Source organism: Strigops habroptila, chromosome 11 (assembly GCF_004027225.2).
Source record: "Strigops habroptila isolate Jane chromosome 11, bStrHab1.2.pri, whole genome shotgun sequence".
Lineage (NCBI taxonomy): Eukaryota > Metazoa > Chordata > Aves > Psittaciformes > Psittacidae > Strigops > Strigops habroptila.
This window is the reverse complement of record NC_046360.1, coordinates 10536023-10557393: the sequence shown is the minus strand read 5'-3', so window position 1 is coordinate 10557393 and position 21371 is coordinate 10536023. Positions and strand designations below refer to the sequence as shown.

Below are 21371 nucleotides of genomic sequence, written 5' to 3'. Positions count from 1 at the left end.
AATGGCTGATTATAATTAGTAAGAGTTCCAGATACATAATACAGTGATACTTTTTCTCTGGCAGCCTTACAAAATACAGATGACATCTTAGTTTTTTCCTCCCACCTCCATCCCTAGTTGCAATGTTTTTCTTTATCATTTGCAGTATGTTTTTCCCATAATTTATTTTTCTACATTTTAAAAAGCAAGGCCTTGTTAAACTGTGATTTAAATCTGTGTCATTTGGTAAAACGTGGACATAATTGGATCCTGCAGTAAAACACAAGCAGCTACTGATCTGCCAGTTTTGATTAGCCTATTCATTCATCAGAACAATCTCCTTGCTCTTCACATAACCTAAACAATAGTTACTTTTCCTTTTGTCTCAATCGTCTTTCTCGTCTATACTCTTTAAATGGAGACCGAATAATGGTAGAAGAAAAGTACCTGTCCTACAAATTACAGCACATACAGGTGGAAAGGTTTAGTGTGTGCTAGAGAAGAATTGTGGAGGTTGTGAGGATGCAGAAAGGAAGGATACTGCAACGCAGCTGTACGGGGAGTTGCTGCCTGTATACCCAGTTTGACTACTTGAATTTTCAGGCTGTAATTGGTGACACAATGTGAAGAATGGAGTTCAGACTGTCAGAGATGAAATCGCTTATCTTAGTCTTAATTTCTCACTACATTTCAAATGCAGTAGCAATTTGGTAGGAGGGGTTTTTTTGTTTATTTTTGTTTTGTTTTGTTTTTAAATCTCTTGGATGAATTGAGGGATAAGGCTGTTTCCAACAACTGCTGTGAAGTGCTCTGTATTGTTTATAGTAACTGCAGAATATTCAGACCATTGTGTTTTACTTCAAAGCATAAATATACTAAAACTTAATGGTGCGTTTCATATCTCACAAGACCTCAAAACAATGGCATTACACAAGCTTTAATTCTGGATGCATTTATAGTTTCTGGTTTGTGGTTATTTTTAGATGCACTGTAGCTTGATTTTAGTAGTAGAACAGATTTCATTTTTTAAAAACACGTTTTCTTTGAACTTTAAAAGAGAATATGGTCATTTTGTTTCAGAACGCTACTGGAAGCTCTTTAGGGCATGTTGACTTGCTGTCACTGTTGAAAGTTACCTAATTTGCAGTGGGTTTTTTAGCATGTGCTTAAAGGAAAAAAGGGTGGGGAGAGGCAGTGACTTTTATAACTTGGACGTAAAGCTGGCATCTCAGTGCAGATTTTAACTGAAACAAGTTGTGTACAGACAAGCTAAAAATTGGAGGGCTTTGCTTAAATACCAAGGTAGCATGACATTGGAGTGGCCTGTTGTTAGGTTTATCTTCAAAGCTTAAAGATCAGTTGGATGCATCTTAAAGTGTGCAGTCTTATAGTGAGATGATAAATACTGAAGTGTCTGTCCAATTTTTGTGTTTCAACTTTTCCAAGCCTGAAAGATTTTCATGTTTTCAGGAAAACTGTGGTTTATATAATGCTTGTAAAAAAAGAAATTAGCTGTGGCATTAACAGCCTATGTACTTGGGACTGTAGAGGCAAATCTCAAGAATTTCTCCTGGTGAAGAAACCAAGAAGGTTTCTATGGTTGAAAAATTGAAATGTTCTTATGAGCATAGTTAAGGCTCCTGAATGTACACGGCAGCATAAATTAGCTTAGATTCTAGAATCGTAGAATGGTTAGGGTTGGAAGGGACCTTAAAGATCATCTAGTTTCAACATAACATCTGATTTAAACATTTTTAAAATGCTTACTATTTTCTATTTGGCCTGCCACAGCCTCATTTTTATTGTTAAGAAAAGCCCTTTGACAAAAGACCAGGAGTACCGAAGGTATAGACTTACTTGGGAGGGCATTGGTAGGTATTGGTAGAACAACAGAATAAACTGGCTTAGTGGTTTTCTTGAGTCCTGAGACCTAAATCAAAGCCCTGGACAGTTTTTCATGCTGAAAATGAGAGCCACAAAACTTTACTGTATCAGTCTGTCTGTATGAGCATATATACCCATCTTCTGACTATTCAAACATTTCTTATACAGTTAGATTTGCCAAGGTTTTGTATTTTGAACAGTTTAAATGTATTGGGCACGTTTCATCTTTTTGTGAAAAGGGCATTGCTAAAATACAGGAAAAATATTTGTTTCTAGCAGGTCTTGGAACAATGAACCTGAACAAAAAAAAAGGCATTCAGTCAGTTGATCCATCATTTTTATGATTTGAAAATAGCTACATGATGCTATATAGAAATAAAGCATCCTACAATCCAAGGATCAGTGAAGGGCCATGCTAATTAGAAACCTGTGCTGTGCTCTTCTTCATTAGTTGCTTAGTTATAAGAAAGGAGTAATCAATCACATTGTCCTTGTGTGTTGAATAGAGGAGCAAATGAATAATTGCAGTAGCCAGTCTGTCAGACGCCACGTGAGGAGCTGGTGGCCATCAAGCTGCATATCCTTTTGTAAGGCTGCTGACAGATTTAGGGGACCATCTCTTTCATAACATAATCTTATCAACAGTTTGTCCCTTTGCTGTAAATACAGCTTGCTTTGACTTCAAATAGTAGCTTGAGAGACAAGAATGTAGGATTCTTGAGGACAGGAGTGGAATTTTATCCCCGTTGAGGGCATGGCTCTGAGTGTTGATGTCTGCTACTTTGTGGCAGGGAGTAAATTGTGAATCAAAAGGCTTCATGTAGCTGTAGCTTATGTTTGAAGAGATAAAACCCCCAGACATCCATGTTTTAATGAGCCTTCCATGTTAAATTACCTACTTGTTTGTTTGCTCTTTGTTATTGCTTTGTCTTTTCAATATTGTGAAGGATAGAAAAGAGACTGGGATTTGTGTAAGAATTGAATTTGCTTATGCTGTTCCCCTCACCAGTAATAGAGAAGTATGTACCTATTGACACTTTCTGTCAAATTACTTCTCCTCATAATATTTTTCTCCAGATGGCTTTGGTTACAAAAAATATATTCTCTGAGTAAGTTTTGAAAAGCATTTGCAAGGTTTTGTGCAGTTTTTTCAGTTACCCTTTTTAAAGTAAGTAGATCCCTGATTAAGATCTTACAGAGAATTTGACTTTCTTTCCAGATACAGTTAAAAAACTTCAGGACCAAAAGCATGACATGGAAAGAGAGATAAAGAATCTCCACAGGAGACTCCGGGTAGGTTAAAACCTAAAAACTCAATAAACTGTGAACTTGGAAAGTCATAAGACCTGCATGTGCAATTGTGAAAAGATAATATTATTAGATGTAATACCATTAAAATAATTATTTCTGAGAGATGGGCATCATATAGAAAAATATTTACTAACCTACAGACACTAAAGAATTCTGAAACATGGTCAATGTCACAAAGATATGGCATTGGGCTTAGGAAAAAGTGTTGCTGTGTCTTCTGATGCATAGTTTAATTTTGTAATTTCCCCCACCTCCACTTTGAACATTTTCTTTGTTTCTAGAAAAGAAATTCATGACCTTGAAAGTCTCGTTATTTCCAGCAAAACTTCTTCAATTTAACTTGTAAGTTAGGTTGTATCTAATGCCAGAGATGAGTGCCTTTGTCACTCCTGTAACAGCGTAGGGAAACTATGAATAATAAAGGTAACTTATTTTTAGATTTAAAATTCTTGCTGCTGCTTTCAATTTAATGTTCTATTTATTTATAGGAGGAGTCAGCAGAATGGCGTCAGTTCCAGGCTGATCTGCAGACTGCAGTGGTTATAGCAAATGATATCAAGTCTGAGGCCCAGGAAGAGATAGGAGACCTGAAGCGTAGGTTACATGAAGCTCAGGAGAAAAATGAGAAGCTCACTAAAGAGCTGGAAGAAATCAAGTCACGCAAGTATGCAAAGACAATAGGGATGTTGCCTCTTTTGTAGAGGGGTACAACTTTGAAAATCCAGTATCTTATCTATTATTGAGACTCTGGAAGTTTATAAATCCTCTCCCTGTGAGTACCTGTATTTCCACAATGCAGGCTTTCAGGGGTCAAGATAACTTTAAGAACAGTGTTTGTGTCTTTATACTATATATTTCATCCATCCAAAAATACTCAGTTTGCAAAACCAGGTTAAGTGGAGGATTGTTCCCGTTAAACAGCTGGGCATTTTCCTTAGTGTGGAAAAACAAGGAGTGTTGGCCTTTCTGTACCATCATTAGTATTTCTTATTAGCAGCCGAGGCTTTTGGTATGGTTAAAATACAACTGGATTCTTACCTGAGAAGATATCTTAATCTAATTCTGCATGTATCTTGTACTGTTTTCTTTCCACTGATAATTGTTTCTGGGAATAGAGGTGCTTTAATATAAATACATTTTTAGTAAAATAATTCAAACTGTAATGTGCTATGACTTGAATTAGGTGCTACAGTTATTGAGAAACTGAGTTATACATCCTTCAGAAGTATTAAAGTCCTCAAATCCATAGAATAGGAACATCCCAGACAGCACCATTTGAATCTAACTTCATTGTCTCTAGGGATTGAATATATCTATGTACGGCTTACAATTACAGTAATGATGTCTGTGATGTGTATATATTAAACAATTTTTTCCATGTGGATGGGCATTTTATAGTATACATTACACTCATCCCAGCATCCAGTAGGATATGAAATAATGTAGGCTGTGGAACTTGGGAAAAATGGTAGGAAAAGTATACTGGTTACACTGAAAATGGAAAATTATCTGGGTGGATGACTGGTGGGCATAAGACATCTTATCTGAAGTAAGATCACCAAACTAAGACGTATGAACAATTCTTACTAATACATCTCAGCCAGAATTGTAATTGTTCAGTTACTACTTGCAAGTGAACCTCTGAGGTTACAGTTGCACTTTTGAAGGTAGAACTGGCTTGCTGATTCCATATTATCCATATTATCCATGAGGATTCTTTGACTTATTGATGCACTGCAGAAAAGAGGCAACTGAGTCAGATTCCTTGGAAGTGATATTGGTATTGTATTGGAGGGAAGGTGTTAGGAAAGTCTGAAGCAAAAAAATCAGTCAATGTTTAAAATTCACTAAAACTCAATGTACTAAAATGTAGTAAAAAATAATGTACTAAAAATCAAAGTTGTTGTTTTGTTAAACTGATTCAAATGCTGCTTAAAGATGTATGCCATAAATGGCATAAATGGCATACATCTTTAAATTACCTCCTTAGTAAATTGTTTTCTGTTTATGCAGGTGGAAAAAAAAAATTCTCCCCTCTGATATAGTTATTTTCATGAGAAATAACGAAATTCTTAAGGCTCATTTTTTTTCCATCCACGTCTACATGTGCGTGTGAGAGAGATAGGAGCAGGAATTAAGCCTTAAATCAAGTATTGATTTGACAGACTTTTCACCTGGTGCTGAAGTTCTCTTGCTAACAAATAGTAAGAACTTACAGTGATAATGTAGGTTGGTAAGCTGTTTCTAAATTACAGTGGAAAGAAAACTAGGTTAATGTAATGGCCAATTTGGACCACAGATTTTAATTTGGCTTCAAATTTGTGTTGATTTTTTAAGACTTTGCATATTAAAATGTTATTTAGACACCTTAAATGGGATGCGTCTTGATTTCAGGCAGGAAGAGGAACGTGGTCGAGTGTACAATTACATGAATGCTGTCGAGAGAGACTTGGCAGCTCTGAGACAAGGAATGGGCCTGAGTCGCAGATCATCCACCTCCTCAGAGCCAACTCCTACAGTAAAAACACTCATCAAGTCGTTTGACAGTGCCTCCCAAGGTAATTATTTTCAACCAGTGTCGTAGCTGTACCAGGGTATGATTTTTGCATATTTTGGCATGGACATTTCTGATGGCTTAGGTAATTCAAAGGTAAATTATTTAACTGTACTGTTATGACCTGTAAGTGATGGCTGAAACAAACCAACCTAAACTAGACTGCACAACAGATTGCTTGCTGCGGTTATGTGCAAGCATCCTTTTCTTGTCTTTATTGTCATTGTTGCATTGCCAATGACTCATATGCTGGATGCTTTGATTCAGTGCTCCTGTATATTAGAAATACATAAACACATATTACGCACATAATTATAGCTGGAAGCACAGCTGATTTCAGCCTGACTATTAAAATGTGAACTTAATGTGCCAAATTAAGCATTCTGAAAGCCATGTAATAGCTAGAGCTGAGTTTGTTTCCTTTAATAACTTATATTCTTATAATCAAAGTGCTAACGAAAGTTAAAAATAAGGTCCAGCTACTATCACCTATTAAAAGATAGAGGGAATATTTTCTAAAATGAAAGGGATCTCACTGTTGAGACAGAGTATTTACTGTAACTCTGATTGTGGAAACAGGTGCTGGTGTCCTTCTTTGTAGATGAACAGAATAAAGAATCCAAGTAATTACTGTGAAAGGAGAAATGCTTGGGGTTTAGCTTTGTTTGCATGTAAGGCCCTGTATGGATTAAAATATTTCCCTTGTCATGTCTTTGGGGTTTGAATTTCACTTACAGTAATGTCACTGTGAGTCTCTTATGTAAAAAGGCTTGGCCTGGAGTAGACTGTATTACCAGAGAGGCTTACAGCACTGTACGGTGCATGGCAAATCTACTTTTAGTTGCTTATAACCTGAAAATTGGTTAAGGTATAGAAGCATCTCCATATTATTTGGTGATTCTGTGAATGTTTCTATTTCTACACTTGTTCTCTTTCTTCGTAGATATTTACAGTTTTTTACTTTGCTAGTGTTAATTTGGAAGGTTTTTTTTTTCAATCTGCTATTGGATAAAGGTGCTTTTCTGCCAGAGTTAGATGATAAAATGATAAATCCCTTCTCCCTTCTTTTGAATCTTTTATTTCAAGCTAGTGTCTGCCTTTTCCCTCAGCATTCATGTCTAAACATGCTGTTAAATAATCAGATGTCTGATTCACCAGTTCAGTATTTATCTGTTTTTGTACATTTCTAAACTTATTTGTTTAATCCCAAAATTTCAGGGATGTAATACCTAGTACCTGTGACCTTTGGTTGGAAACTAGAAAGGAGAAGCAGGTGATACAGGTTATCGTTCTTGTCTTACTGGCAGACCCAGGAGCCTGATAACATTTCTTTTTCTGGAGATCAGAGGACTAGTAATGCCATCATTTACATCTGCCAGGGTAATAATATCCTGAACCTTAGCCTTGTCCACCCCCAGTAAACTTTTGCTTTAACTGTGGGTGATATATTCAAGACAGAAAATGTATGCCTACACATTTACTCCTCTGTAATTACATTCATTTAAATGATTTTGCAGTCAGTTACTAATTGAAATTCTGAAAGATGTCATCTGGTATAACTAGTAATGTGAAGTACAGCGTGAGAGTTCACTGTAACAGCCAGTCTCCTGTTTCACTGCAAAATAATGCAATGCTCATGGTGGCTTCCTTTCTGTGTTCGTACTAGTTCCAAGCCCTGCTGCTGCCACAATTCCTCGCACTCCCCTGAGCCCAAGTCCCATGAAAACTCCCCCAGCTGCTGCTGTATCCCCTATGCAGGTATGTGTTTTGTGACGGCACTTAATCCTTCTTTGTAAAGAAGAGCATGTGAAACTGCGGGTGGTAGTATGCAAATATTGGAGAAATAATGATAAAATGTCGCCTCGAGGAAGTAATTACTAAAATGTTCAGTCTAACAAGAGTGTTTCACTGAGAACAGTGTTGTAAATACAAGATTTGGCATAATTTGGAAGTTCTTGTTAAATATTCCCAACCATTACTATCCTGTGCTACTGAGAAGCATGGGAGGAAAACTTTATCTGCATTCCTTAGTTTTAAAGTTGCTATTTGTCAATTCTTAATCCTGCGCCTGGCACGGAAACAGCAGTAATCCCCCTTCAGGCAACGGACTGAGATCTGCACAGAGTCTGTCACCAATCGTCAGTATAAATGTATCCCATGTTGCATGTGCTTTCAATATCAGACCTGACCAGAGAGGAATGAAATAACTGTGAATTAATTGTCTTTGTTCATTTTGTACTGACTGACAGTTTGGCCAGTTGGTGATTGTACTGTGTATTTTGTCCTGTCTCTTCTATAGCTTTGTCCATTTGTTCATCTGCTAAAGGAGCTTAGGTACACCAAGATTGCATCATCAGCACTCTCATGCTTAGCTTTATAGATTGTCGCTGGTTCTATTCTCTCACTAGCTGCATGAAGTGAGATTTGGCAAAAGCCAACAAGTTTCAGGACAAAGCAGATGGGACCAGATTCACAAAGAAAAAAATCAAAGAACCTACTATATATTTTTTTCCTTTAATATCAGTAATTCTCCAGTTGCTTTCAGGATATTGCTAACCAGAAGTACCAAAACTTGATTTTTACTGTAGGTCAGCGTAATGTTTTGGTAATAAATCCTCTCTGTGTGAACTGAGGAATCTATATCTATATTAGCTTTTAGTATACCTGGAACAGACTGACCATTCTCCTGTGCTCAGACTAGTGCAGCTTTTATTAATTTGAGAGTGAATTTCATGAAACAAATAGGTAGCCTCAAAGCAAAGAGAAAGAATTAAATGGTTTTGTGTGAGCTTCTGCTACTGCTGTGGCTCAGTCACTCTTGACAGCAGTTTTCTAAAGTAGTTAAATGCGACAAGTTCTCTGACAGATGCTTTGTTCCTACTGATCTGTCTTTATGTTTCTATTTATTTCTGTGCTCTTGTAGGAAGAGGCAGACTTAATCTCATGTTCTAAAAGGCTGGGCCAGAGCTTTGGCAGACAAAAGACTTCTTAGAATCATAGAATCATAGAACAGTTAGGGTTGGAAAGGACCTTAAGATCATCTAGTTCCAACCCCCCTGCCATGGGCAGGGACACCTCGCACTAAACCATGTCACCCAAGGCTCTGTCCAGCCTGGCCTTGAACACCACCAGGGATGGAGCATTCACAACTCCTTGGGCAACCCATTCCAGTGCCTCACCACCCTCACCTTCCTTATATCTAACCTAAACTTCCCCTGTTTAAGTTTGAAGCCATTACCCCTTGTCCTACCACTACAGTCCCTAATGAAGAGTCCCTCCCCAGCATCCTTATAGGCCCCCTTCCGATACTGGAAGGCTGCTCTGAGATCTCCACGCAGCCTTCTCTTCTCCAGGCTGAACAGCCCCAACTCTCTCAGCCTGTCTTCATACGGGAGGTGCTCCAGCCCTCTTATCATCCTCATGGCCCTCCTCTGGACTTGCTCCAACAGCTCCATGTCCTTTTTATGTTGAGGACACCAGAACTTTACACAGTACTCCAAGTGAGGTCTCACGAGAGCAGAGTAGAGGGGCAGGATCACCTCCTTTGACCTGCTGGTCACGCTTCTTTTGATGCAGCCCAGGATACGGTTGGCTTTCTGGGCTGCGAGCGCACACTGCAGCCGGCTCATGTTCAGCTTCTCATCAACCAACACCCCCAAGTCCTTCTCCGCAGGGCTGCTCTGAATCTCTTCTCCACCCAACCTGTAGCTGTGCCTGGGATTGCCCCAGCCCAGGTGTAGGACCTTGCACTTGGCTTGGTTAAACTTCATAAGGTTGGCATTGGCCCACCTCACGAGCGTGTCAAGGTCCCTCTGGATGGCATCCCTTCCCTCCAGCGTATCAACCGAACCACACAGCTTGGTGTCGTCGGCAAACTTGCTGAGGGCGCACTCAATCCCACTGCCCATGTCGCCGACAAAGATGTTGAACAAGACCGGTCCCAACACCGATCCCTGAGGGACACCACTCCTTATGTTTTCCAACTGGACATCGAGCCATTTACCCCAACTCTTTGCATGTGGCCATCGAGCCAGTTCTTTATCCACTGAGTGGTCCATCTATCAAATTGATGTCTCTCCAATTTAGAGACAAGGATGTCATGCGGGACAGTGTCGAACGCTTTGCACAAGTCCAGGTAGATGACGTCAACTGCTCTGCCCCTGTCCATCAGTTCCATGGCCCCGTCATCGAAGGCCACCAAATTGGTCAGGCAGGATTTTCCCTTAGTGATGCCATGTTGGCTGTCACCAACCACCTCGTTGTTTTTCATGTGCCTTGGCATGCTTTCCGGGAGAATCTGCTCCAAGATTTTGCCAGGCACAGAGGTGAAACTGACTGGTCTGTAGTTCCGCGGGTCTTCTACCTTCCCCTTCTTGAAAATGGGGGTTATGTTACCCTTCTTCCAGTCATCAGGAACTTCACCTGACTGTCATGATTTTTCAAATATGATGAAGTCTAAGGCTTATTTCACTTTATTTACCTGTCAATTAAGCATAAATCAAAATAATCTTTTAGAATACTGCAAACCTGCTTGATTTTACAGCTCTTTCTTTGATGATCTTGATCTGCCAGAATTACTTGAATATCGAATTGAGCTTCTGGTATAGAACCAAGTCATTAACAGCTGGATACTCATTAGTGGCAAACATTGCCTGAAAAGCAAAGGGGAGGGCCTGTAAATTAAAATGGCTTCTATTGTCTTTTTGAAGATAGGTGATTTTCTTGAAAGTATTGTAATTATCCAGAAGGCAAATAGGTTTTGTGACCTCACTTATGTAAATTGATTTCAAGAATATTTCCTGTTCAACAGAGAAGGGGTTTCGGTTCAAAACCAATTTTCATTATCTTTTCTTTTTCTTTGTTTTCATATTACTACCTTAGGGGTTTTGTGTTCTATGTAATTTTTCATCTCTTGTTTTTTGCTGTTTTGCAATTGAAAAGCAAGTCATGACTGTGTGAACTCACTATCAGCTCCCACCTTATAGAAGTCATCCATGATTTAAGATCTTGAGTAAAGGTAGAAGGGTTGATCTCTGTATGGATGTTCAATGCTTATCAACATTAATCTCAGTTACTTTTCAGTGCTATCACAGGAGGAATACTTACATGGGTACCTGCATGATTTTTGATATTATGATAAGATGGATTGATTGCAGAAAAGATTCTCCAAGGATAGATGCATCAACATGTGTCCTCTCTGAATTTTTCATATCACTTCATTTTTGTCTTGGACTGTGTCATGAATTTCCTCAGTCTTGGAGATTTTTTGGTTGCTTTGTTTGTTTTTCTTTACAGTAATATGTGTATGTTTAAGGAGACACATTCTAGGAGACATTTTTGCAACTGAAAACCAGCAAACAAACAAAACCCTTTCTGGCTTCAGGTCTGCTGTTTTCCCCAAGTACTTTCTTTTCCTGTTTTGTAGCTGGAGGACCCTCTCCTCCTGAAGTAGACATGGTTTCAGATTTACTCATCACCACTGAATGTTCTGCTTTGCTTTGAGCATATAAACTTTCAGACTGCAAATAGTTTGGTGTCAAAGATTTTCACATCATCACTATTTAATATGTGAAGAACTGTGTTTGTTCTGCAACTGCCATGTGTGAGTGCATTGGCATGAAGTACTTACTGAAGTACATACTGAAGCACAAAGTGAGTGGGAATAGGACAGGGGTTGAAGGTCATGTTTCCTTCCGTAGCCTGTAAGAGACACAACAATTAAAAGTCAGAAGCAAAATACTTGTAGTTTAAGGGACTAGTTCATCCTGCCATAGTTCTCTTTTGGGTTTGAAGTGTCAGGTGTTTGTTCTCCTTTGTCTCACCAGTGCGCTGGTTCCTTTTCCAGAGTTGTTGCTCATCTTACACACAAAAAAAATAATCTGGAAAGTCATAAGTAGCTAGCAGAAACTTTGTCTTCAAACTAGTAATGTCTGTGAGAAAGTAATTAGTGGTGATCTTGGCATCTTTATCTCTTACTGTAATTGCATTATACAAAGACTGCTATGTGGAAACATTTTATTTAACTCTAATGTGTGAAGAAAATTGTTCACATCAAAACTGGTTCGTAAATTTTCTAGCATTTTCTTCTGCTAGACTTCAATGTAGGATGAACAAGAGGATTGCAGATTGCAGAGCATCTTTAGTAATTTCTATGTGATGTGTAGCCTCCATGAATAACCTCAAAAGCATGTGATTCCTCCAAACTTCTGATCCTTTTATTAGTGCTGAGGAGTTCAAATGCTAGTGTAAAGGACAAATGGTATTTAGCAGTTAGTTGAGTTTTAGAACATATTTCTAGTTGAAGGAAAAAAGGTATTTATAAAGGGATTGGTAGGATCCATACTTGTTCGATTGCACCTCAGGTGTGGTTTGTTTTGTAGGCGAAGTGAGGAATGGCTGATCTGCAAATTCACCAAAAGCTCAGTCAAGCAGAAGAGTTTTGAACATTTGTATAATATTTCAGGGAAAATTATTCTCCAAGAGACTTGTGCTCTACTACCAGATAGATGATGCCCAGTGGAACTAGATAAACATTAGTTGGTTCATTTTCCTCTAATTTGCAGTATATTAGTCACAATGTTACTACTGGTAGTTGTAAGATATGTAATAAGGAACTAGCAACAGTGAAAGTAAGCCCTGTCTGCGGTGTCAACAGGAAGAAAAAGGCAAACAGTTTGTTTTGTAACAGGGAGACAAGACAAGAGCTGTACACAGCAAGTTATCAGTTGAGCAGTACGACCACTTTCTGGCAATATCTGTAAAGGATGTTTGGTTTCAAGTGATATGTGAAAGTGATCTGAGTGATAAAGGTATATGGTTAGCCAGCACTGTGCCTGCTCTGTTGTACACACCTTTGGGTCCTGGCTAAAGTTCTGTACTGCCCTGTCTTTGTAATGACAATCCCAAAGCTAACCAAAATGAAATCTTTTTTTTTAATCTCATTATCTACCTGCTGTTTACTTGAGGGGCTGGAACAAAATGGCTCTCACTTCAGTACAGTGCTTGTCCTTTATTCAAAATCCCAAGTGGGTGAAGTGAACTTTAAAGGTAATGCAAGTTTGAAATACCAGCTCTTATGGGAAGCTGTTGTAGACACTTACGTGCATGGCTCACAATCCAGTCACTTTAACCTGCACATTTATTTATATAAAGTGAGGAAATTCTTCATGCTGTATGTTGGCAGTTGTTTTCTTAATTTGATTTCTAGCACAAAAACATAACTCTAGTTTGACTCTATATTATGAATTAGTCCTGTAATCCTGCTTGTGCTACATGATGCTGTAAAGTATATACTGCTAAAATTTTCTAGTCACAATTTTGGATTTATCTGTCTTGCCTACATGATTCGGTGTGAGAAACATTTGACCTTTATTATCTAATGAAGATAAGGCTCATTTAAACTTCTCATTTAAGCCTGGAGCAAATGGAAAGCAGAGTTTTCAGGATAAACACATTACTGGGCTGATTTTGATTAAATATTGGAACCTAATAGAAAGGACACGGTATGAATGTACTGTAATTTCGAATAGGCTCTTCCCAGAGTCTTCAGCAAGTGCCTTTGAGTTTCAGTAACTGTAAGGGTAATTATTGCATTGTACAGTTAACTTGTGTGGCACAAATGCTTATTTCAGTGCTATCCAGTGGTTATTAAATTTGTGCGTGCAAGACTTAACACATCTGTGATCAGGTCCTCGCACTTTTAAGCTGCCAGAAGCCATGCATCGCTAAGTATTTTACATAAAACTTGAGAAGACAAAATTCAATTTGTAGGCTGTTTAGAGCAGAACAGAAATTAAAGTGACCTGGGCAAGAAAAAATAATTATTATTTGCATTTTCTTACATATTTGACAAATACTTCACAAAATGTCTCTCTCCAGTTGTTCACAGAGCATCTCAAATAGGTGGTAACAAAAGCTATTTATGTTCTAATCAGTAAAATAATAGTAAATAGTAAAAATAACTTAAAATATATTTTTTTCACTAGGGTTTTTTTGTTTGTTTGTTTGTGTGGTTTTTTGGGGTTTTTTTAGCAAAGGGGACTTTGGTGTACACCCAACACACCAGCATCCTAATTTTCCAGGAAAAGGCACAAAGTAAAGGCGTAAGTTAGTAACACAAATCAAACACTAAAATCTTGGCTACGTATAGGGGGCTGTATTAGTTTAAACATACCAGGTTTGACTAGAACAGGTTTGCACAAACAAAACATAAATGAAGGTGAAAATTAACACAAAAACTATGAGAGAATTTACAACCTTAATTTGCAACATTGGTTTGACGAACAGGTTTCAGTTTAAAGAAGTAAATGTTACAGTATCAAAGCATAGTGAGTGTATGTATATTCTCGGCAGCAAAAGCAACAAGAGGACACATCCTTATTTACCAAGTTATTTTTTAAGGTTCTTTTATTATTCTAGTTCTTTTAAATCAGTAATAATGTCATATCTAATTTCTGAAACTGATTCTGCAATTCCGTATTTGCTTTTCTACCTTCAAATTATGTTTGACACAAGTATATTTCCATTTCAGAGACATTCTATAAGTGGACCAATCTCAGCTTCAAAACCCCTTGCTACGCTGACAGACAAAAGACCAAGCTATGCTGAAATCCCTGTTCAAGGTATCGGTCCAAATTCATTCCAGCTTTGCTTTTAGCAATGCTATTAATATTTATTTTATATTGTTTGGTATCTTAAGCATTATCATATTATATGCTTTTTATGATAAAAATATTTTCATAGAATATCTCACGTTCAAGTTATTACTTGTCTTTCATCACACATGGTGACGTATCATAAAGATGCTTTTATGAATTTTCAACAAAGCCATGATTGCATGCTGATAACTCAGCATCATTCTGACAGTTTTGAATGTGTGCATAAACAGATCACTTGCAAAATCAAGATAAGATGATTTCAGGGACACGTCTTGCAGCTGTCTTCCAGTTATTAAAAATACACACTTTGGGGTTACATTATGTATTGTGTGGTTGTGGGTTTTGTGTTTGGGTTTTTTTTCCCCAAGAATGAAACAAGGATGATGGTTGGCATTGCGCGTGAATAACAATGTGTAAACTTATTAAGTATTGAATCTTCAGGAGCCAGATGAAAAATTGAATGGAATTGAGTGTTGATTTATCTGTTTCCCAATATTTCCCTGTTTTGCAAACTTTGTTTTGTCTCTCATAACACTGTTCACAATGTGCTCTTCCTGTGAGAATGAATGGCTATCATGTGTTGGGTGCAGCTCTCTGATTTATGCCTGCTTTAGGGGTGGGTTGTTTTTTTTTTTTTGTGTAGATCTTTCTCAAGATAATCCCCTTATGACTCCAGACTGAATATTTCCTCTCAGTTTGGTATTCCCGGGGTCTGATGCTTTCTAAAGGGTTGGGTGTTTTGTTTTTGATTTTTTTTTTTTGTAGCACTTCATAATAGTCTGTATGTGCCAGATTTCCTTCTTGCTTTTGTTGAATGCATATTGAGGTTATTTGTACAATGCAGCTGGAGTTTTAATTTTAGAAACTCGGATATTTTTAGGAATATTGAAATGCCTTTCCAAGAAGATAGTTTAGGGTTCTTTAGTTGTTACAGAGTTCATGGGTAGACATCAGCTTAAGCACAAAACTAGTGGTATGCTTTACATAGTAGCTGTGTTTTCGTTATCGTCAGTTAATGCAGGAGCAGGACTGCATTCCAGTACAGTGTGCCAGACAGAATTTCTGTTTACAACAGTATATATTTTTAAAGTATCTTTGTATCAAGATACTTTGTAGCTTTTTATGTCACATTTTCAACTAATGAACGGGGTTTCACTATTTTTTAATCCTCATTCTTCATTTTTATGGGAGTTCTTTTTATTTAGATTACTGCCTTCCAAGTGTGTCTACATAGGAGTATGTAAACTTTTTGTTTACAATCTAAAGGTTTTATTTGAAGGAATATTTCTTCAATAATAGGAGATAGCTTTGATTTAATGCTACAGAAAATGAATTTTGTTATAGTTTGGTTTTACTTATTGGCAGTAGGCAGAACTCATCTTTCCCTACAATATGTAAAGGCACCTTTTAGACTCCAGTGCTTGGAGGAAAAAAAAAAAAAAAGAGATGATTTTATTTAAAAAATAAAAAACTCCAAACCCCAACCCAACACCCAACAAACAAAAGGGAAGAGAACCACAGGGGGGACAATCCACATTGGCATATTGAATATTTTAGACCATGCACTAAATTGGGATTCCTTGCTCAGCCTTTTGGTTTAGCAATTAATTTTTCATAGACCAAGGCAAGCGAATTATTAAGAGGCCTTAGGGAAAAAGGATTAAGAAGGGATGTATTCGTAGTGAGCTTCATTGGTAATGAGCAAATTTAGGCCTTCTCTTTCGTACAGATAAAATCAGTTGCTCTCAGTAAAACAGCCAAACTCGGACACTGGTAGACAGTATTAATGACTCATACCTAAATGTCTTAAATTTAACTGGAGTCTTTATTAATGCTGTTCTCTTCTTCTTCTTTGTCCAGAACATTTGCTAAGAACATCCTCTACCAGCAGGCCAGCATCTTTGCCAAGAGTACCTGCTATGGAAAGTGCCAAATCTATTTCTGGTAATATCATGTTTTTTGGATGAGTAGTAAAATTAGGAACTCTTATTTCAAAATGTACTTGCAGATCTACTTTACTTTGTCAAGAGAGAACTTTGGTCTTCAGACTGTCAAGCTCTTGTCAAGAAAACTCTATTTGAGTGTATGGAATGGCTTAGTTTTCAGTGTTCAAGTTTTCGATTGAAGTATTTGAGGAAAGAAACTGAAGTCCACTGGTAAAATAATATGTTCTTTTATTGCATCAGGTGGAACTGAAGAGAATTTTAATTGCTCATCTAGTGTACTTATTGTTGCATATACAGATGTCCACCAACATACCAGATGTATACATGCATGTACAAATATGCATGTAGCAGTTGACTTCTGTGTCATCTTTCCTTGTGTTACAGACAGTTTTGGTGTACAAGGTATATGTCAGGAAAGAAACTGTTCCTGGCTGTTGCTTTTCATTGCTTGGATGTAGGATTATTTTTTGATTGAGTGAGGCAGAGAAGCATATTATCCTTCTCCAATTAGGCCATTCTATTTTTGTTTGTGGAAAGAATTATTGTCAATGGCTTAAAATAGGAGGATTGTTCTTTCTAGGCAACAGATATGTCATTCTGCATTATCTAATGTGTATAAATGTTTTGCGTATTACCTAGCAAAAATTGTACCCATTGCAGTGAATCATTTTGAAATAGTCCGTTTTGTGACTGGCATCATCTACCAATATCCTTCAGTATTACTTAGAGTGGTTGCTGCACATTTGATGTTAACTTTGAATTTTTGAAATACAGACTTGCTAATTAGAAGTTTACGTACAGTGTTAATTTACTATCAAACTGACATCTTGGTATCAGCAGGGGCTTCTAAAAACAGATCTTTAAGATTTATAGCACAAATAGTGTGATACTGTGAAAATGACACTTTCTAAGAACTAGGCAGAAGTAACTGGAGAGAAAGAGTTTTTAAAAACACCTATATTTGTGTAAATGGTTTCAAGAAGAAAATGTGTTTAAAATAATTTTGATTTGTGCTAAAAATTTGTCCTAAAAAAAAATCCACCCAGAAGTGTTTTTTCTCCATCTTCTTGTGTCTCATATTTATAAATCAATGTACTTGCCCTGAGTCATTAGAAAATAAATGTCTGAGAGGTATATATATGGAGAATTGTATCTTTGATTTGCCCAACTATAAACAGTGGTGACTATTTAGGTATAAAAGGCAAACCTCATACTTTTAACTGGAATCTCTACCATGTAGAAAAAACACAACCATTCCAAAATCCGTTTTGCAGAGTGTGTAATGCTTGTGCTTTCATACAAAAGAAATCTTGTTTGTTCTTGGAAATGAAGCAAGCTCTGTAGAATGTTGCTGAATAGCCTCAGGTCAATCTTTGATATGCTCATGGATGATGTTTAATTAATGTCCAGAGCACCACATACATGCTAGTTCCTGATTAAAATGAAGTGGAAATAGCGCAGCTGTCCTCTCTAAACTGTTTTGCTTTGGGGGTTTCTTTTTTTTAACTAGTTGAAGTTTAGTAACATAAATACATGGACTAGAGAAAATCAAATAGTTTGGTGTTAAGATTCCTTCTTATTCATGAAAGCCTTCAAATGGAATTAGCAATATTCCAGTAAGATACATTCATCAGATTGTCTTTGCTTCAAGATACAGGCGTGCTCATAAATGTTGGTAGTGCCATCTAAATCCCTGATATTTCTGAAGTGGAAAGTATCAAGAAAAATGTTGAAGCCTAGTATTGGCTTCTATGCATTGTTTCTGAACTAACACTTGTCAGAGAGCGAGAATGAGTTTGGAAGTTTATCATTTGCAAATGATAAATCTATGGGCATTTTCCCACTTAGTATCTCGAAGAAGTAGTGAAGAAATCAAGCGGGATATCAGTGCACCTGATGGAGCATCTCCAGCATCTCTTATGGCAATGGGTACCACCTCACCACAACTGTCACTCTCATCTTCTCCTACAGCATCAGTCACCCCTACAACCAGAAGTCGAATAAGGTAAGAACCGCTTTTTGTGGTGCACTGAAATGTGTTAATTTCATAGCTATCTCTCTGCATATATGTAGTATATAATATTGGCACTACGACTGCAGACTTTACTGCCATCCCTACAATAATGATCTTCAGTAATCTTTGAGAGCTTCAGAAAGTGTTTTCTGTAGTTCAATATATGTTTTAAAATTTAGACCAGAAGTTAGGCTTTATAGAGCTTCTGAGTTTAATACCAAAACTTTATGCTGCTCTAGAAAACCAAGCTAAGGCATGTCACTAAATAGCATCATATCAGTTCAAAAATACTATGAGGCCAAATTCAAGAAATGAGCTTACAGCATGTTGAACAAATCTTTAAGAGTGGCATGAACTCAGGGAGACTACATGGTAAACCTTACCTCTTGTAATCACAGCTGAAGACAAAAAGTAGCAGGATTAGGTCTCAATTCCAGACACTAGAAACACTAGTCTTCTAAACAGCCATAAGTGAATGGCCCTGGTTTATTTGTCTCACAGATGAAATCATAATGCAAGTCTAAGTAGCAAATGGCCAGGCAACCCCCTTTCATTAATAAGATAAAAAGATAAGTCTGTGATAAATTTAAAACTTTTCCTATCTGTAGTCTTATCAGTCAAAGGACTTCAAAGTGTTTAAGCCTCCTGACGTATGTAGTTAGCCCTGCTTCGTAGATAGGGAAACTGGCAGACAAAAGTTAAATTACTTTCTCAAGACCATTTCACACAGAGCTTCCTGACAAAGCTTGTGTACAGCAGAAATATTAAACCCTTAATGTTCTGAGACATTTGCAATATGCAATGATTAGATTATACAATTGTAAAGTTATTTACAGCTGTGCGTTCTGTTGAAAATGATTTCCCTGAAATGAGCTGAGGCATGTCTCAGTGCTGCTTTCATTTCACTGGGCACAAATTGAATTGAATTTGGATCTGTGGCTACTTTACCAGCAGCAATTAATCTTGTGTGTGGTAGCACCTAAATTTTGGCTGAGTACATCTATAAATGGAAAAAAAAAGACTAAGCCACCTGTATATGAACATTGAACTGATAATGTATAAAATTGCATTGATGGCAGCCTGCAGACTGTAGCAAATCGTGTGGCATTTCATGGCAAAATTGTACAGTTATAATTCTGATATTGTTACTAAGCTGCTCAACATTGGCTGCCATCCTAAGCACTGCAAGAAGCCTTAGCAGAGGAATCTGCAGCAGTGGGTGTGCAGTGATGAGTATGCTCTTTGTAACCATCCTCAGAACATCTCTGCTGGACTTTGATTTGTTATGTGTTCTTCTCTTTTTTTCCCCTACCTTTTTCTGAAAGATGTTGTAAATTAAACAGTTATTGCAATAGTTCACTAAAACAAATGCTTGCAGTTTACTGTTCCCTGTTCTACTTGAAATGTCGTCAGCTCCTTCATTTGGAATACAGTTGACCTAATACACTAACTTGTAAGATTTATATGTCAAACCATTTCTCATTATCTCCATACAACTTACACTAATTTATTTTTCTCAGCAGTGTTTTCATAACTGTGAGAACCTGATATAAACCATGTGCTCTTACTGGAATTTGAGAACAGGCTGTACAGCTCCCTCATGTCTAAACAATATGCTTAGCATAAAGAGAGGGAGCTTTTCATTTGGGTTCTCCTATGTTGTCCCCAATCTCTGTTCTAAAGTTCTCATAGTGTTGGATAATCTTCACTGTAGATTGAATATGGGATCTTGTTGTTATTTTCTTTCAATCACCTATGAAAAAAATACACATTTGGGTTGTTGAAAGATATACTGATTTAAGAACTGAAGTACAGAATTTCTTGAAGCATTATTCTAGCTGTGTGGTAGATACAGTAACCTATGCAGATAAGTTATTTCACATTTAAAATGCACAATTAGCAACTTCCTTGTCATGTTAACTCTCTCTGAGATTAGCAGTTAAGTTTGAAGACTCATACTGCTATCTTCCATGCTGAAAGGCACTTACTGTTTCCTGTTTATTGTTCTGCTGTGCATATATTTTCATGGATGTTTCGAATGTTATCTCTTTCTAAGCAATTTTGAGATGTTGCCATCTGTATTTCAGGGAAGAAGGCTAGACAAATTGCAATACATACACTTAAGATTGGTGCCTTATAATATTTTGTTGTATGTTGGTACATGTTCTCTTCCTTTATGCATAGTAACAGATGCTGATAAGTGAAACAGTCTCTGGTGTTCTGCTGGCAGCACACAGGCATGAAGAAATCCACATTCCGTGGATGCTTTCTTTTCCCCTAGCATGACCTGGAGAATTGCTACCTGTAAATCTACAGCAGGGAATCCACTGAAAAGACTATGTATTTCCACATTCCAGCCTTCTTTCCAGTCACCAAGTGGGTTGTAAAGAACAAAGAGTTGAAGATTTTAAGAGTGAATGTGTATACTCTGTATGTCCTTTTGGAAATATTTAAAAGGAGTAGCGTAGGGTATCATCTCTGTTGTGAGATGGAATCACAGAACAGTTAGGGTTGGAAAGGACCTTAAGATCATCTAGTTCCAACCCCTCTGCCATGGGCAGGAACACCTTGCACTAAACCGTGTGGCCCAAGGCTCTGTCCAACCTGGCCTTGAACACTGCCAGGGATGGAGCATTCACAACTTCCTTGGGCAACCCATTCCAGTGCCTCACCACCCTCACTGTAAAGAACTTCTTCCTTATATCTAATCTAAACTTCCCCTGTTTGAATGCTGGTCACGCTTCTTTTGATGCAGCCCGGGATACGGTTGGCTTTCTGGGCTGCAGGCGCACACTGCAGCCGGCTCATATTAAACTTCTCGTCAACCAACACCCCCAAGTCCTTCTCCGCAGGGCTGCTCTGAATCTCTTCTCTGCCCAACCTGTAGCAGTGCCTGGGATTGCCCCAGCCCAGGTGTAGGACCTTGCACTTGGCTTGGTTAAACTTCATAAGGTTGGCATTGGCCCACCTCACAAGCATGTCACGGTCCCTCTGGATCCCATCCCTTCCCTCCAGCGTATCAACCG

The 21371-nt window shown here is 37.7% G+C and overlaps 1 protein-coding gene and 1 long non-coding RNA gene across 7 annotated transcripts in view; one reads left to right on the top strand and one right to left on the bottom strand.

Moving 5' to 3' along the window:
• The window catches only part of SPECC1L (sperm antigen with calponin homology and coiled-coil domains 1 like), a 72400-nt gene that overhangs the window by 29068 nt on the left and 21961 nt on the right, over positions 1–21371 (top strand). For all 5 annotated transcript variants that reach the window (XM_030500423.1, XM_030500419.1, XM_030500422.1 and 2 more), the window contains 7 exons: positions 3083–3156; positions 3663–3838; positions 5569–5732; positions 7395–7486; positions 14259–14349; positions 16246–16329; positions 18180–18336. In XM_030500423.1, the coding sequence (XP_030356283.1) occupies positions 3083–3156; positions 3663–3838; positions 5569–5732; positions 7395–7486; positions 14259–14349; positions 16246–16329; positions 18180–18336 (838 nt within the window). The remainder of the gene's footprint in view (positions 1–3082; positions 3157–3662; positions 3839–5568; positions 5733–7394; positions 7487–14258; positions 14350–16245; positions 16330–18179; positions 18337–21371) is intronic.
• The window catches only part of LOC115614110, a 37121-nt gene that overhangs the window by 12732 nt on the left and 3018 nt on the right, over positions 1–21371 (bottom strand). Inside the window, exons 3-4 of one of the 2 annotated variants that reach the window (XR_003993628.1) lie at positions 11358–11428; positions 5010–5021 (exon numbers count right to left, since the gene is read on the bottom strand). This is a non-coding gene — a long non-coding RNA (uncharacterized LOC115614110). Of the gene's footprint in view, positions 1–5009; positions 5022–11357; positions 11429–21371 lie in introns of those variants that run through there. The other variant, XR_003993627.1, reaches the window with a different exon arrangement.